Raw genomic sequence first — 19,196 nt, 5'->3', positions numbered from 1 at the left:
GTTGGTGGCCTCAGAATGTGTTCTCCATACTGTCCTTGCTGTCTGTTGGTTCTGGTTATTGATCCTGTCACCAGGAAAGCCAAGTGACTGTTAAGATCAGCACCAAATTATTGAGATGGGATAGTTCACCAGATCTCTGAGGGTCACAGGTTGAGACCAACAATGAAAGCTTTTCTGGATACAGCAGGAAGGACATTCTCCAAGAACTAAGCCTACTGTGAGTTCTTATTTCCTGAAATCATAAATCTTATTTCCAGAAAGGTTTTGGAGGGCATGAGGGTAAGGGGCGGCAGCTCTACACAGCACTTTTTTTGTGGGAAGCTGAACTCATCCTTATCCGGACTCAAAGAGGGTCTTTATTTCGGAAACCAGAAACTGGGGGTTAGCCAGTTTCCCAGGGTCCATGCTTTTGTGAAGGCAGTTAAGTGGCTGTATAGCTGGTCATATTAGCCTCTCTGTGGGGAGACAGCCACAAGCCTGGCCATCTTGCTCAGCTGCAATCTTGCTCCATTGAGGAGACAGTCACAAAGCTGGCCATCTTGCTCAGCTGCAATCTTGCTCCATTGAGGAGACAGCCACAAGCCTGGCCATCTTACTCGGCCGCCATCTTGCTCCATTCACGTGTCATCTATTTCTTATGCTCTGAAGCGGATGATGAATTTTAGTAGGACATTTAAGTTTGCTGAGAGATTAAGTTAGTATGCCCCATCCTCATGTCAAGTATGAATTAGATTCATAAAACTGAAAGTGATGCCAGCTCCCCAGTTCTGCCAGTGAAACTGAGGAAAAGCTTTGCCAACATCTCCTTCAATCCTTACAACCCATCAAGGAGACTGGGATAGATTGAGAGACGTGAAAAACACCAAAAAGTAAATTTGACATGAACTCGTTGGGCTCCGGAAAAGGTTAGCCTCCATCTTTGCCCAATGAGGCTTCATTCTATTTTAAAATTGTGTCACTTCTTGGCATCTTCGCCTCAGTCCTTTCCCCCGTTAGGAGAACTGCAGGGTGTCACACGTGTAGGGTGCTTAGAGAAACACTAGGTTGGATCAAATGAAACAATAGCTTATTGAACTTTTTAAGCTACAGAGTCAGCAAATGCATCTCTGTTCACATATAAAAGTCTTGTATTTATGAAAGGTGACTGTTTGCAGCATCTGGATTGGCTTGCCATGCATGGCGATTGCTTCCCCCCTTCACTAGACAGTTTGTCTTTGCACTGCTACAGGTGCACACTGCAGACACGGAGACTGAAGCCCAGAAACCCTGCCAGATTTGCTGGTTGTACACACACTTAGGAACAGGAGAAAGCCATGGTTTTTTTTTTTATTTAATAAGTTGACAAAAATTTATTAGATTTCAACACACTATTTTAAACATGAAATTTTCTTAGCCCCCTGTGATTCCATTTGAGCATAAACATAGAACTGTAGGATATTCTAAGGAAATAAACAGATAGGATTCACCACAGTGATTCATAACAGGAAAATTGGGAACAGTCTAGATATTCAAAATTAAAACCTCATGAAATAAGTTACCAAACAATGAAATAATATACACAGATTTAAACAATGGTCTAACTGATGTTCATTGGCAGTGGAACCCATTTGTGATCATCGCGTGTGAAAAGGTTGAATTACACAGTGTTGAAATAAATATATCTTACAGGTGTTGACTGCTTTCTCCTGGACCAGAGAGAGCATCACCCATAGCCTACATTCTTTCATTTTCTTATTTCACCAGGATGATCTCTTTGTGCACTAATTGCTATTGTCTCTAGTGTATAGACTTAGGGTCTGGGGACTGAAGAAACAAAGTGGTAGTTCTTACTAAGAGGGTCTTTGAGATTTGTGCCTGGCACTTCTAACTCCTAAATCAGACCCCTGTGATAGGATTTTTCCTGGTAAGAATGAAAACCAAGGTCAAAATGGATTATCAGGTGTGCAGTAGAAAGGCCCCAGACAGACAGACATTTCCGAGCTGTTCTCCTTTTTCAAAACTTGGTCTACTTGGGCTATTTATATAAAAACAATTTGTAAAATAAGATCTCCGGGTATATCCAGTCATAAGAATTAAAAAAGAAAACAGCTGAGGAAGTATAGATTACATTTTACCTAAGATTATACATTAAACATTGAAATGAAATACTTCGTTTAGCCCAGTAAACAGCAAGCATGGAATGGTGGCCTGTTGTTGACAATCAGGTATGGCCCTGACTGCGGTCTTGAAGCAATTCCTCAGCTTTGGCCGGCTTTCCCTCATCACCCACATGAGTAGAGGGTGCACACTGTTGTCAGGGAACCCGTTGCTGTTTCCGCATTTGTCTTCCCTTATTTACGACAACCACACCCCATGCTTGAAATGTCCTCTGATATACTGTGAGGACACCCTAACAGGAAGCAGTTCTCTTCCCCATTCCAAGATAATTAATAAGGAACGGCAGAAGAAGCTCATTGCTACCAGTGGCAGCCATTAGAGACAGATGTGGTTTAGCCAACCATGTCCCATGCACATCGGGTGTAAGTGCTGACCTCGTGACTCCCAGAATGTTTGAAGGTCCAGTTTATTAATCTGACCTCAGCTCTTCTAGTCCTAGCTCCTGGATTCTTGGGGTATGCTCAGGTCAACCCCATCTTCTAGATTCACACAGGCTTTGCATCCTGGTTTCATCTAACTAAGCTTTGGAGTCCATACCCCACTCTGCTTTGATTGGTGACATTGGGCTTGCTGCATAAGGCATTGCTTTGAACCTCGTTGCTGCTGCCTGTTCAGGCCTGGGTCCATGACACGGTCTTCCCTCATCACATTTGAACAGAAAGATCTGATCAGTATGCCCTATGGTCTGTGTAATCTGCTCATAGAAACACTTTAACATTCTGGCGCTACACAATTCCCCTTCCATTGCCTTCTGTGATCACCTAGTTTGACATTTCAAGCATATGGCCTTTACAGGGGGCTTGGATTTCCTATTCTGCTTTCCAGTTTGCGCCTTCCTACAAACTGTTTTCTGATTTTTTTTTTTTTTGGAGTTCAACTTGCTCTTTGCAGAATGTCTTAAACATCATAGTCGTACTAGGCATTCAACAAACATCTCTATACTCAATGAGTGTTAATTATCTATTTTTAACAAGGTTCTAAAAATTAATGAGCAAAACTAAAATAAATGTTATGCTTTCTGCCCAAAATTTTATTTTGATAACTATTGGCTGAAAAATTAGTAGATTTTGTGTTTTTAAATGAAGATGATTTATGGCTATTGTCTAGCATGTGAAGAAAGAAAAAAATTGTTTTCAGGATCATTGGCTTGGGCACATGAATGGCACTGTTGGACACTTCTTGATTTATGTAACAGACCAAGGCTTTCTACAGTAATACATTTTAGTCTCAAGCTATCAACCCTTGTTCATGCAGACACAAAGGAATCAGGAAAAAAAATCTAACTCTGGAGGTCTTCTCAAAAGAAATTAAAGACTGAGCTGATGCTGATCAAAGCCTTTGGGGAAAATCACCTCTGCACTGTAGTGTTTGAACTTCAGAGTGTATATGGAGAATGGTTGCAGGGATGTTTAGTTTAGTTTTTTTGGATTTTTTTCAGCTAAATTTCTCAGCTCACTTTGCTTTCCATTGAGTTATTTGAATCATGCAGTGAGAATACTCAATAATAAAAGACAAAACATGTTTAAACATTGGCATTTTTCTGTCCTTGCCTTTCAGGAATTACGTTACAGATTAAAAATTAAGGCATCCTGGATACGTTTGATGGCAGTAGTATTTATTTATCTTTCAAATAATGTTTTATATGAGAACCATATTTTACAGCACTCTAACTATAGCCATATTTTTGGTGTTTGCATGGCTGCATGAGTCCATCACATAATTTAAAGATGTGTACAAGATGCTATCTTTTGAATTCTTCTGAGTTATGGGACTTCTTGTCACCAGAGATTGAGTGCTATGCATAATGATTGCAATATGTGGTCGGGACCCACAAAATATAATGCCCCACTGGTAGAGATTAGATTTTTGGAAAGAGAAGAAAAGACAAAAAACTGCAAGAAACTCTTTATTATTTATTTCTGGTCGGCATGAATTAACTCTCTCACTGGACGATATGAAAACCTGAAATCTCTATGGTCCAAAATAAAGTCAGCATAATTAACATTCCACTTGCAGATGCAGTGATGTGGAATGGGAGGACAAAATAAAGACCAGGCTGTAGGAGAGGAAACATGGACTGCAGACGGAGAAAATAATGTAAACAGGATACTCAGGGCATGGGACATGTAAAGCAGGGTGACTCATGAAGTGAGTACCGATGCAATTAAACAGTCAGGAGATTGAGACCTTCCAGAAGTTAGGTGAGAGCCCCCTTTTCCTATTGCACTGCAGCAGGGCCTGGAGAAGACTGCACATGTGGAATGGATGTTGGCTTCAGTCAAATGGCTAAAACGGCCCCCGCAAGCAGATCAATCCAAGGCTGAGCAGAATGTTCCCTGGATTTTTCCTAACCCTGGTCTCTTTGTAGGCTTAGAATTGAGCCCTTTCCTTCGCAATTTGCCTCTTTGCCAAAAATTGCCCTGGGAGACCCCCGACACATACCCTGAATCCAGGACACAACCAGGAGGCTGGCAATACATTGTTTGTGCATGTTTGGCATGGTCTCACAAATGCTTCTACCTTTGGCCTGGATGGGAATGCAGTAGTTCCAGGGTGCATGGCTGCAGGGCTCCTTAAGGAACCAAGTTGTTGGTCTGTCCCCAGTAAGTCAGTCCCATCATAACAGTTTTCCTTGCACACTCTCTGCTCCTTATTACTTTATTCTTTGATTTAAAACACACGCTGTAGGAACTGGATAGAGACCTCAGTTGGGCAAGGGCTTGCTGCACAAGCGTGAGGACGTGAGTTGAATCCCCAGTCCCTATAAAGCCCAGGTGAAGGTCCCTATGCCTATATATCTTCCTATGGGAAGATGGAGCCAGGCGAATCATGGGAGCTCCCTGGCCCAACAGCCAGCTCCATAGGCAAGCTCTAAGTTTAGTGAGAGACCTTGTTTCCGAAACCAAGGTGGCTGGGCTGTAGAGATGGCTCACACCTTAAGAGCACTGACTGCTGTCACAGAGGACCCAGGATCAGATCCTGACACCCACATGACAGATGGCAAGCATCTGTAACTCTGGTTCCAAGTTATCTAATGCCCTCTTCTGGCCTCCTCTGGCAATGCTGACACATGCTGCACAGACATATGTGCAGCTGAAACACCCGTACATATCAACTAAAAACGGTAAATTTTTTAAGCTGGAGGATTGAAGAAAACACCCAGCATTTATCTATGGCCTGTACTAACACACACACACACACACACACACACACACACACACTGCACATGCACATGCCCTTTGCAAACAAACATGTGCCTACAGCGTAGACCCATATATGTTACTGGTGTGCGTGCACACATGCAAGCACACACATGACAATAAAGACATGCAATCTAATTCCATTCAACTAAGTGTGAAACTTGATTTTGGCTGTTTGTTTAAATACACTAATTGTTTTAAAACAAATGGAGAAATATACATTTCTCCATTATCAGGTCTTATCAATGGCAAATAGATAGCAATGCCTATATAATCTCAGTGTGTTAAACATCTAGCCCCCAACAGACTGTCTAGAAGTATTATTATTATTATTATTATTATTATTATTATTATTATTATTATTATTATTATTATTATAGTACATTGTTATTAGACACTCAGACATGACCCAATTCAAGACACTTACAAATTTATTTAGCAACAGCCCCTTTCCAGGCACATTTTATCTGGAGAGCATAAACTATTGGGCTTTTAATGTATGTTTTAAGTGCTCCCAAAATCCCTATGAACTAAGTTTCAAAATAGGCTCAAGAGGACTAGAAAACTTGCTTTAGACACCAAACTCCTGAGTGCTCTAAAGACCCTAGATGCAGACTTAACTGTTGAACTCCATACCTGCAAGACTTTCCAACAGATTGTGACTCTTTTTAGTCACTAAAGGAATCATTATCATATGTAATGCATCCAAGTCTCATCAGAGAACGAGGTGGCACTTTCTGGGTGAAATGTGCAGATACCACCTTTCCAGTTTTGGTGGGGGGAAGAGGGGAGAAGCAGAGAGGAGACCAGAGAAAAATGTAGAGCTCAATAAAAATCAATAAAAAAAAGAGTTTTGCAATAGCCTTGGATTCTGCTATTTACAACTACAAACATACTCTCTTTAAGAGGAGAACATTTTAAAGTTGCTACTTTAATGCTTCAAACAACCCCCTTGCAGTGCAGTTCACTTGTTTTCTCAGAATTAACTGAGCCCTTCTAGTATTCCCTGTCCCAACCCACGCTCAATGGTACTTGGATTCTGCAGGACACAGTGAGTTTCAGCACCTGTATTGCTATGAGAGCTCCTTGTGTCTGTGAGCAGTGAAGAGCCTGCAATCAAGGGAGCTGTGAGTTCTTTTGCGTAACTGGATCATGGCAAATGTGCTTAGATTAGTTTATTTGCATGCCTGTTTCCAAATTACCTTTCATCAAGGTGAATTTCAACAGGAAAATGGAAAGTATAGGAGTGCATTTTACCTCGCTGTCCCTGGGTACTTCCTTCTATTTATGGAAATGGTGATCAGTGGCTTCCATATTTGTTGGGAGCAAGGGAGGCAAATGGTTTAGATTCTGGCCTCTGATATGAGACTACAGATGCGAACCAAGAAGTCAGTACCATTTTGAAACTTCGTACCTATCTTTCTCTGCATTTTGTGCCAGGCTCCAGCCCAAGGGAGCCTCCTAGAACATAGGATAAACTCTAAGGTAAACTCTATGCCAAGCTATTTTTTAAAAGTAGCATTGTTGCCTTATAGGAATATGGAGACCTTAGAAAGCATCAATTGATCATTGTTCCTGGGAGCGTTGATTGCTTAAAATCCAGGCCACAATGGGAGGAGAAAACTAAGTGGGAGACAGAAAGGGACCATATTAGTGAGTAAGTGCTACATCTGGTCCTGTGTGCACAGGTCTTACCAAGCTGGTCCTTCTGGAATGTTCTGTTGCTGTGATCAGAATTCTCACTCCTTTCAGCAGACTCTGAGGATAAGGCTCAGACTTGCCATGACCTGACCTCAGGCTCCCTAGTGTCACCCCAGGTGCCCTCATGACACTGAGAGAATTAGGTGCCAACAGTTCTGAGAGCCAGAGTTCATAAACTGTGTTATGAAATGTTTATGTTCTCTGGGATGGGAAAGAGGTCACTTCCAGGCCAGGTCAGGGGACACTCAGACACTGGACCCTGAAGTCACAGGCAGTGCCGTCAGACTCCTCTACCCAGCCTCCCTTCGTCTGCGGCGGCCATCACTCTTCTCACAGGACAGTTTGACTGTTGGGCACGGTGTGAGGTGACCCCTCTGTGCTATGAACTGGGCAGGGCAGTCTTGGGTACAGAAGGTAATTATTTAAGCCTGGGAAATAATTGAAATATATGCACAAGCTTCATGCTTTGAAACACATAGTTTTGCACTCATTCATTCATGAATGCCTGCATTTGGTGATCTGCTTTTTTTATTCATTCAACAAATGCGTAATGCCGATCCTAACAAGCACTCTCACATGGAGTGAGAATAAGAATTGAATCACACCCTATTGTGCTCTGTCCCTCCAAACTGGATGTAATAGAAAGCTCACTTGTTAAACCCACCCCAAGTAAGCTCTGGAATCAGAGTTACCTGCCATGTCATAGAAGCCAGAGCTGGAGATTCATTTCCACGTTCAAAAAAAAAAAAAAAAAATCCGTCTGCCGTTGCACTTCTAAAAACTCCTGGTACGCTTAAAGACGCTTAAAGAATTACAATGCTACTTTTATAGGGCATCAGTTACTCTCTAATAGGCTCGTGGCAAATAACCACATCATGGCTTCAGATGTAAGAGACAGAACTGCGAAGGAACCTTATGTTGTTAAAATTCTTGACCCACATAACTATGCATTACCAGTTAAGTTGTGGAGTCTGCGGCTCCGGCATATAATTGTACGGATTAAATAACCTTAATGTGTAATTACATGAAAATAAACCATGTAGCTTAGCTAAATTGAAGTGCAATTGTTATCACCGAGTGTAAGTCGATACCAATTAAACCTTCCCTTCAAACTCCACAAATTAAGATTTAACTACCGAAGAAACTCGAGAATGTAAAGTCACGGTACACGCTGGCTGAAATATCCCTGAGTATTTTCGGAGGGTTAATGGCACTTCTGAAATTAAAACCAGCTTTCTGCCTTACTGCTGTGTTAGTTTTGCCTTATGGAGGAAAGTTTCAAACAGGCACCGATTTATGTCTTAAACGCTGTGCAGCAAAACCTCACGACCTGCAATGCCGGCGGAGAGAGATTGTGAATTCTTGTGCTTATGTCAAGCCAATAGTTCATCTTGGTGGGTAGGATTTAAGACAAGGAAGAGTAAGCTCGTGGCGGTCATAATTTTGAAAGTGTGGACAGTTTGTGTAACAAAGGTGTTCTGCATCATTCGGTCAGATAAAATGGTAACAATTAGCCGTGGAGCTCAGGTACAGCAGTCTCTCATCCGCAAAACCCTGGGTTGGATCCCAGCAAAGAGAGAGAAAAGAGGGAGGGAAGGGGTAAAATGGCTTCTTTCCTTTTTGACTCTTCCCCCACACACACGGACTAAGTCAGTCACTACAGAGCTTCTGGACTCCAGTTTCCTCATCAGCAAAAGAGGAACAAGAGCCACACAGAGAAGGTGGTTCTAAGGCTTTTATGAAGACAGGACAGTGAAGGGCCCTTGGCGTACTTTATGTGACACAGTCGTGGCTAAATACACAGTTTCTCCTTCTTCGTGCGTCTTTTCGTATCTTAGACTTAGGAGCTGCGAGCTGGAGTCTGTATTTCCAGGTAACCAAACGTATAATATTGACACAGGGCACTAAATTGTTTTGCAGACATAAAAAATTACACTACTAATGAAAGACTTTAGTAAGGGTCACTAAACTTTTAGAACTGGTGGCATGTTTTTTTTTTTAAACAGAATGTTGTATATTTGAGAAAAAGTATCTGTGAAGAGGCTGCAAATCTTCCCTTCACAGCCTTTGGATGATACCTGCATATTCTTCTTCATGAGCACCTCCAGACTCCAGATGTCTCTTCGTGTAATTGTGCCTTCTGACGGCACCTAAGCAAATACATCAGAACTTGTTCAACATTTAGCAAGTGCAAGTTGAAGATTTTCTTTCTGTTAGACAAATAGACGCCATCTGGAAAAAATAACCCCAGGCATTTGGACAGGGAGGCATAAAGCTTATTGGCTGAACACCCAATGAACACAGAACACTACTTTCTTTGGCTCCTCCACTCTGCCTGCACATTTCAAATCTTACACACTGTAGCAGGCACTGTACAGTTAGACAAGAGAATCTTTGTTACCCACAACACCAACCTTGAAGGCCCCTGGAATTTGAAAGATTGACTTGTAAGAATTATCCGGGCCAGAATGTTTCCTTTCCTATTATGACACCTGTTTAACAAAATAAGTTCTTTCTGACCCTGTACATTGATGTTAATCACGAACAATGTTTATTCAGCTCTCTGTACTATTTTCAACTTTTCCCATATTCTCGTCTTAAGCAGGCTTGTCTTCATATACTCTTTCTTTTCCTCTTCAATCTCTTCCTGTTTCCAAGCTATTTCATAAAAGAGCAATCTCTGATGTGTTAATGCTACTTATCTTACTGATTAACTTTTATTTCATAATCATTATTATATTAATACTGTTTGTGTCTTTCACCGTGGAAGGGGATGAATTTAAATGGTTGCAGTGTTATTGGCCTTTAGGAGAAAATCAAATAAATGTTCACAGAGGTCGTGAGAGAAATCTTCACTTTCATTTTGATGGTAAAATGTTAGTGGCAAAATTAACATCTAATAGCATTTTAAAACTGTAACAAACTTTCATTGAATACACCCTTAGGCACAGACTTAGCTTACTTCTTAACTAACAACTTTTTTAATTATAAGCTGTTAGGTTTTTCAAACTGAAAAGCAACTGCCCCAGACTTCTGGAATTCATTTTTACTGCATCCCATAATCTTAGCAGTAGGGAGTCTAATGAAACATGTTTGATCAAACAGTTTTATAAATTGCCACAATTCTCAGGGGGAGAAAAAGGTATTCAGTTAGATTAATACTCTAGAAAATTTTAATGGGATCATTGAAATCTGGTTGAGTTCAACTTCCCAGGAAAACAAAGTCACATAAATAACAGAAGCAGGTTTGATACCAAGAGAGGATGTCTCAGGAGCAGAGGATGCAACACCGGCATCTTCTTCCATACATAAGAGACACAAAGCACCAGGGTGATCCCAATGTTTGAATATCTTAGCCAAATCTGTAATGCTTCTTCTGGTAGGTATCGCCAGAGGGCCACTGTCCCCTGCGCTTGAAAGTAGTGACCAAGTGGATGCTAATGGCCGTCTGTGTAACTCCTGTCTTTCAGTCCTACCCTGGCCCAAGTCTGGAAAGTGAAGACTTTAACATTCCACCCATCACACCTCCTTCCCTTCCCGACCACTCTCTGGTGCACCTGAATGAGGTGGAGTCAGGGTACCACTCCCTCTGTCACCCCATGAACCACAACGGCCTGCTCCCGTTCCATCCGCAAAACATGGATCTGCCAGAGATCACCGTGTCCAACATGCTGGGCCAGGATGGCACACTGCTCACCAACTCCATCTCTGTGGTAAGAGTGGGTTTGTCTAACTGTGCTGGGCTTGGATGGCACAGGTGCAAGGGTCTTTAAATTGTGTTTATGGCCTTCTAAAACCAGGGCGAGGTTTGAGCAACAGCAATGGTCTCTGTAGATCTTGCAAATTTCTAAAATCTTTTTTTTTATTTTACATTGAAATCATTGAATTACTAATGTAATCTCTCATATTTGTCAGGGTACCAAATACTGTTGATGATGCTGTTAGGAAAAATGGCTTGCAAGATTTCAGATAAAAGGTCACTGTTCGTGGTATTGATCTGGGCTCATGTTGGGTTTCTAGCAACAAGTGAGATGCCTGCGTCCTCTGGGCAGTGCCTGATGTCAGTCTTAATTTTGTTATTTGCTCTCTGAAGTTGTGCACATTTGCTTGGAAGAGTAGCAATGAAGCAGTTGTTTCGTTTCTGCTTTGGAAGTGGAATTCTATTGATTGAAATGGTCTCCATCAAGACGTCTCAGCCAGTGGGGCATTCTGTAACTTTAAAGTGTCCAAAGATGAAAATCTTACCCCCTAGAAATTAGCAAAAAGTCGAGTTCCCGGGCCCTCCTGTGAAGTCCGGACTTCCATATTTCTAAGGAGCATCTCATAACTGAGAAACACTGGCTTATCAAGAAAGTTCTCATTCTAATTTTTAATGTTGTCTACAAGCATAATTTTGGTCTACACTCCAAGAAGTGGGAACAAGGGAGGTCATTGGTGTGCAGCCTGGGGAGAACAGGGTACCAACCTACCTCATAGGTTAACAGTGACATTTCATTCATGTTCCTGGGCTTTCATTGGTTGACCAGTGACAATCCAGTTGTCACTCTCCTGTCACCACAGGGTCATAAGGAACAAGCTGAGAACCTTGTTTCTGGGCTCTGAAAGTGTGTTCCCTAGCACCGTTCCCTCGATATGTGTAGAAATGTCTCTGTGTTGTGTGGCTTCATGGGAATTTTTCTGGTAAACATGAGTGTAAGGGGATTGGGATGGCTGACAGGATATTCGAAAGAAACCCCAACAGGGCTTTTCTGGAATACCTAACACCACACAGTGGACAGGACTGAATCCAGCCTCTATAGCCTCTATATGAGGGGAAAACTCATTTGTAGTATTGTCAGAAGTGAGAAACATTACCATCACCAGACTGTCTACATGATACTCCTCCTAAAAATTGAAGTTGAATACTTAAAAATGTATGCATATATGTAAATCTGAAGAAATGTGTGCCAACATAATCATCATCTTTTAAAAATTTTAAGTACGGACTAATTTATTTTTATGAGTCTACGTGTTTCCCTCCATAAATGTCTGTATATCATGTGTATGAAATTCCCAAGGAGGCCAGAAGAGGGCATCAGATCCCCTGTGCCTGGAGTTATAAGAACATTTTTATTTCTTTTGATTTTATAATCTTGACATAGTTTGCATGAGCCTGGTGGCCACCGTCTTATGCGGTATTGATCTAGTCAGTGATCTCAGGAGAAATCTGGAAGAACTTTGCTGGGGTAACAGTTAGGACAAAGATGAGGTGGGGGTAGGACGCCATGACTGCATCATCCCCAAGCAGATATGGATCTCAAGATGAACAGCTCCTTATAAGTCTCCATTTTAATTATTAAAAAAACAAAAACCAAGGGTCACTTTCCTTGGAAAAGACGGGGTGTTAAGGCTGTCTCCTCACACATCATCATACTTCCTGACAGCAACCAAAACTCTTTCCTAAGAATGTAGCTCCTGCCCATGGGTTCGCAGCCCACCCAAACGGTCAGCATCACACAGGAGCACATGCTCAGCAGTGAATCACAGAGGACCTCCACCCACATCTATGCGAAGTCCATGCAGCAGCTAGAAAATTCATGGGGAAAATGAACGACAAAAGCACGCATACAATTCAACATCACATCACAGAGACCCCTGTGTAGTCCACAAACATCATGTGCCAGCTCGAAAATTCATTTTAAAATCAAGCAAAGAAGCCACAGAACTTCATGGGGTTTCCATGCTTGGAAAGGTGTTCACACATAAGGGAAGCTTGGGTTAAGGACCCTAATAGCTACAGGGCTCAGATGTCATGTGCTTCACAAGCCTGTTCCTGTGAGATTCTTTTGGAGGGGTTAAAAAAATGGGTGGAAGAGGGAAAGAAAACTTCAGAGTGAAAATCCTAGAAATTGTAATGTTCCTTTGGAGATCCCTCAAGATCCCCTCCAACAGTGACACAGCTGATAAGAGCCAACATGTGCAGATTCTCAGGGAGAAATTTGCTGTGAGTTTTGGAAATCTGATGACTGGAAGCCACACAGGGCGGTTTAGATAAGAATCAACTAGCCCCAACTGTATATTCCAGCTGTAAGTTCACAAACCTGCTGCTCTTACAGCCGTGATCCCAACTTTGTATTAGCATTTTTCCATTCCAGAACTTTAGTATTTGAATGAAGGAAGGAGATGGAAATACTTTAGTTCTTATTCAGAAATTGTATATATTTTAGATATTGTGATGCTCACTGTAAATACATTTATATATATCATATATATTACTGCTTGAAATGTTATAATGCATAATCTTTAGTGAGAATGTATCTTAAAGTTAAATTTTTCTCATATATATTTTGTTTCTAATTGCTACTGGCAACAGAAGTGCCAGTCTTGCTGTTAATAAGAGTTTCCTACAGTTATCTAACATGTTAGACACAAAACATTTAGTTCATAGTTAAATATATATATATATATATATATATATATATATATATATATATATATATGTAGGAAGCATTAGTATACCAGTTTTGCCAATGAAAAGTGGGGGGCTTAGAGTTCTTCAGAGGTTTCTCAGTGGCTCAGCTGGTAAAGACTCTAGGTGGGGACAACAGGCCTTACCTTGTGGGGTTAAAGGAGTCTGACAGATTGCTGGGACCACTCGCTGGCTGGCAACACATAGGATGCATTATGTAAGCACTGCTTAGATAAAATGGTTTTCCCAAGTCTCTGCCCATGTGACTCTTTCAGGGCAGTTAAAATGCATGAGAGTGAAGACTTTTCTAAGAGTTATTTATGCTTTGGTCCTGAATCTTCTTCACATCTGTCAAAAAGACAGAAGCAAGCCAGCTGTTCACTAAAGGCATCTTTCCTTGCTTGGAGTACCCTTGTTCACCGCTGCAGCTATCATCGCCATCCTTGAGCTGGATTGCCTCAGTTCAAATCCCGGGGCTTCCACCCATCTGCTGTGCAACCCCAAGCCACTTAAATAAACTTTCTGTGCTCTCACGTCCTTACCTATCACATGGCTGTAGCTGACGGTGGTACTCCAGCATCCTCACTGATTGCATGGCTGTAGCTGGGTGTGGGAGACCAGGGCTGTAGACCCAAGTATTTCTGAGGCTGAGAATGGAGAATGATGTATAACCAAAAGTGTGGGGCCAGACCGAGCAGTGCAGTGACACCTCATCTTCTAAAACAACAGGCATAAAATTAGGACATAAATACAATATTGAATCCCACAGTGTGGTAATCATTAAAGTAATCATTAATCATTATGGTAGGTTATAACCGTTACATGGTACCTGGTTCACAATAGGTTTAAGTCTGTTCTACCAAAATGCCTTTCAATGTATAAACTTTTTCACCAGAGTAGAAAATGTGTATTGCCTTCTATAATTTTCCAAAGTCCTATACAGGGTACAGCACACACAAGGTGAAGGTTCAGCCTTCCCAAATTTTCCTCCATGTATTTATGTATTGAAAACTCTTGCCTGTGCCATTTTATGGTCCACTGGGACTCCTTACACAGTAGTTATTCAGAGCTCCAGCAACAACTTAGGCTTTGGTACTCCTAAATGGTTACATATTCTTGAAGTCTGCCTGTTCCAAGAACAGGATATAAAGCACATAAATTTCTGTAGAACACACTGGTTGGTGGGTGTCAATTAATTCTCATTCTCTACACTCACATTCAGCAGCCGCTCAAGACCCAATAGGCAAGGGCTCCAGTTCCTCAAAAGTCCCCTGAGTTGGTTCCATGGTGGGGATCTAATCCGCCTTCACACCAACAGGGGTGGATTTGCCCAGCGGCACAAGCTCAGCTCCCTAGAGCCGAGAAGGGCAACTCTAAGGTAAGAAGGCAGAGTTTTCCTCACGTTTCAGTTAGATTCGTTTCTTATAAAAAGCATCCTTGAACAAAGTTCCTCTCCCCAAGGCAGAAACCCACCAAGTCAGAACCCTTCCAGGCTGCCAGTTTTCTGATTCCGTCTGAGACCACACACCCTTGTGCAGATTCTTAAGAGTTACTAGGCTAAATTAGTCATTTGTCTTATTGCTGTGGCATGTTGCAGGTATGTGTGACATAATACTTTTCAAGAACAGTTGAAGTGTGGGAATGGCTGATTTTGGCTCACAGTTTGAGAACACAGTCCCCCATGGTGAGGATTGTGCGGCCCTAGGCACCTGCTGATCCAATCACGATGTATCCAGACAGGAAACAGAGAAATGGGGGTGCTCAGCTGTGTCCTTCTTTCCATTCGGTCCAGGACCCAAGCCAATAGGATGATGCCACTCACATGTAGGACATGTCTCCTCACCTCAGTTAACTCAGTCTAGAAACCCTATTTCAGATCCTCCTGGAACAGTATTTCTCAGGCTGTGGGTCGCCACCCCTTTGGAAGTTCATACAGCAGATATTCACATTACGATTCATAGCAATAGCACAATTACAGCTATGAAGTAGCAATGAAATAATTTGATAGTTGGCAGTCACCACAGCATGAGGAACTGTATTAAAGGGTTGCAGCATTAGGAAGGCTGTGAACCACACTGGTCTAAAAGTTTGTCTTCCAGATGACTCTAGATTTTGTAGAGTTTTGAATGTCAGGATTGGACATCCCAGTTACTTACTGACTTTTCTTTCCTGTTGCTTCTTCCTTTTCCTTGTTGAGCTTCTGACAGACTCTTACAGGGTAGCCCAGGCTAGCCTTGAGCTTGAAGTCTGCCTTTCCAAGTAGAGAGATAGCAAGTGTATCCCCGTTGTACCTGGCCACCTTTTCTTACTGCGGCTTTGGTAATCTCAGTTTTAAGTGTTTCCCTCAGAGGTAAATTAGTTGTAAAGATATTGAACAGTAGCTAATGTCATATCACTCTTACAAAGGAGGTGATGGCCCAATGGTTAGGAACACCGTTGCTCTTCCAGAGGAAGGACCCAGGTTTGATCCTCTGCACCCACATGATCCATCAAACCTGTCAGTAACTACGGTTTCCATGGGATCCACTGTTTTCTTCTGGGTTCCAGGGGCACTACACGCCTATGGTGCACAGACATACAGGAAGGCAAAACACCCATACACGTAACACGAATAAAAATATTTTCTTAAAGAAGCAATGTTGCTTTGTGTAGATAGATGAGGTTTTCTTGTTGGAAGGAAACCAGAAAGCTAGTTTGGAAGAAGGAAAAATAAGACCATGCCCCAGTCAATATTCATGACTTCAGAAAAATCCTTTGATTTCTGCAAATTAAAACCAAGCGCCCCTCTTTGGCTCCTTACCCTGATAGCAGTCACTGCTGAGCTTAATCACAAATTGGTGGACAGGAAAAAGGCCACCTTGTATAAAGTCATCCCGGCTGCTCGGCCTGGCCTATATGTGGCAACCGCTTGTTCTTTGTGCACTCAACAGAAGCCCTTTCATGCAAAGAAAAACCGTGCAAAGTTTTCAAATGGCCTCGCAGAAAGGATTCGTTTAGAAGCCTGGCTTTGTGGAGTGTGGTTTCTAATGGCACATTATAGAAATTTACAATGAGAAAAGCAACAAAGGAGATTTCAGTTTCTTTGAATGCTTCAAATTTCAAGTTCTGGAGCTTAAAATGGAAAAAAGATGTTAAAAGGCAATAAAATTGGGGGTTTATTTCCCAAATGCCTCCTTTTTTTTACAGGCAACAAAAGCCAGCATAATGTATATACTCAGATTTATTGTCATTGGTAGCATGCAGACATGGCACACTTTGCATTCAAAGGCCACTGTACCACTGTTTTGACAACCATCCCTTCAGTAGGTACCATACAAAACCCATGAAACGGAAGCAAGAGCGCTCCTCTGGGCCCATGGGGAGCGCCGTACATCAAGTAGTTCAGAAGCATGCGAACAGCATGAGCCTCTAAGATGTTGCCATTACGGGAAGGACTGCTGACGTACTGAATAATGCAGCTTTCAAGGCCAAGCAGAAAAATGTGATTACAGACAATTTGCTGTTTTTTTTTTAAAAAAAAAATAAATATTTTCAAAAATCTTGAGGTGTTTTCTTTGATGTAATGCGTGAAGTCTGGAGCGTGAACAGAGCTGAAGACATAAGAACAAAGACAGAACTGGTGGTGTCGCCCATGGCCTTATGGAGTAAGGAATGAATCCGTTTAAAATGGGGGGGATGTCAGAGAGGCTTGTTTCTCTCTCTAAAAAATACAAGAAGGGCAATAAAAAGAAATGATGCTGCCCACCATGACAGGAGAAAAAAACCATACAGATAATTATTCACAATTATGCCATAATTTGCCAAAATTATTGATTGCCATATGCCCACACAGAAGAATTATTCTTTTTCAGTATCACAGAATAGAGAGAGAACAGTCTTCTAAAGTTCTTTAAGACCATGGGGAAAATGGCTGTCTTTTTGTTCTCATATGTGACCATGCTTAAGGAATAAGTGAGATTGTGTGGGGTTTTTTGTTGTTTGTTGTTTTGGGTAAGTTCCTAATAAGACCTAATAATTCCTAATAAGACCTAAACATTTCTAGTAAGTGTTTAAATATTAAGCTCTACACTCTTCCACTGTTCAGAGCAGAGCATTTTGGATGTGGAATTGATAAGCAGTTCTATGGCTTCACTATGCTAATGATTTGGGCTATCTTTTAGTGTTAGGATAAAATATTCCAAGCTAGGGCTGTCATTGCTAGTATCTGGGAAAGGAGCCAATTGAGAAACAACACTTCCCTTTGTAGACCAAGCAATCAAAGTCAAATTTCGCTGGGGTACAGGCCTTGCCCGTTTTCTACATTTCTGGAACTCACATTAATCCGCACTTCACTCTCATGTAGTAGGAGTCAAACGACTGTAAAATGAGTTACTTGATCTTCTGTGAGAAACGGGGGACTACTCACTTCAGCCTGTTCAGTCTAGGCAGCCGTCAACCGAAGCCAGTTGAGATGTGTGGTTTCCTAGCCAAGAGCCAAGATTCCACAGCTTTCTTGGTAGCCTGTTTGTGTTTGATTAACCTTGTAACACTATGTTAAATTGCAGTCAGAGATTTAGAGTCCTTCCAGGAAATGCCTATTAAAGTTAGCCCCAAATCTCCTAGTGCAGTTTATGCCTGCTCCGTGGGCTGTCCCCATTGGAACGCTTTGAGAGCAGGTGAGTTCAAATAGCTGACATTTATTAAGTCTCTCTGGTAGTTGAGTTTTGCCTATGCCAAGTAAGTCTCATTTCTTGAACTTTTCCTCAAAGGTCATTGTGTTTCAACCTGTAAATTGAATTAGCTTCCTTTTTCATGATTGTTTCCTTTTAATATTTATAATCCTAAAGAATGCTGGCAACAATAGAAGGCAGACTTACAGAGACTGGAGAATAATTGTTGAGTTTTTTAAATTGTCCTCTGCCTCCTTGTGGATTTTCTGCAGGATCTTTAATAGCATCCTTGATTGCTGATGTTTTTACTTTATTCATCCATCACTCCTAGTTGCATGCAGTGTCTTTTGCAGCCTTGGTATCTGGCCTGCAATTTTCCATCTTGTGTTTGTGTAACTCATTTTGCATCCTAAAGGCAAACATCTGGGCAGGCCTTCGTAGTGCTGTTCTTCATGGCATTCCTGCCCACACCCTCCCCCCACTGGGCATCCATTAGTTAAATAGCCCTTAGCAAAAGAAGAGGAAAGAAAATGGAGCTACAGAATTACAATGGACAAACAGATTTCTAAATAGGCCACGAAAAAGGAACTGCCAGACTTGAACCAAGCTTCTGCTTCATCCCTGGATCCTTCAAACTGTTGTAGAATGTTTTCTGGGGTGTTAGATTTGGGGAAGGCAGCAGAGAAGTGGGATCACAATTAGCTGAGTACAAGAAACAAAACAGATCCATGAGCCCAAGGGTAGCTTAGTGATGTAAGGCATGCTTAGATGACTTAAGAACCTGGGCTAAAACCCCACCGAACCCACAGAGGTGTATGTGGAGGTTCTGCGCGGCTGTGTAATTCTGTTAGTTGTGCCCGCTTCTAGAACTGGGCTCCTGACAGGTTGCTTGCTCACTGTTTCTAGTCCAAGAAATGTTTCTTTCTCTAGCCCTCTTAAGTAATAGCAATACCAGTCAGCAATTTGTAACCCTCTTGTATCGCAGATTGCTTCTCTGCATCTATAGCTTTGCTGGGCAGATCTCAGAAAATACCCTGCCCT

General features: G+C 41.8%; 1 protein-coding gene across 1 annotated transcript in view; it reads left to right on the top strand.

Moving 5' to 3' along the window:
• Positions 1-19,196, top strand: part of Tox (thymocyte selection associated high mobility group box) — a 283,439-nt gene that overhangs the window by 153,969 nt on the left and 110,274 nt on the right. Inside the window, exon 3 of the mRNA XM_038348106.1 lies at positions 10,529-10,771. Within this exon, the coding sequence (XP_038204034.1) occupies positions 10,529-10,771 (243 nt within the window). The remainder of the gene's footprint in view (positions 1-10,528; positions 10,772-19,196) is intronic.

The sequence above is a fragment of the Arvicola amphibius genome, chromosome 11 (assembly GCF_903992535.2).
Source record: "Arvicola amphibius chromosome 11, mArvAmp1.2, whole genome shotgun sequence".
Taxonomy (NCBI): Eukaryota; Metazoa; Chordata; class Mammalia; order Rodentia; family Cricetidae; genus Arvicola; species Arvicola amphibius.
The sequence above is the reverse complement of the archived record's forward strand: the minus strand, read 5'-3'. Positions and strand labels throughout refer to the sequence as shown.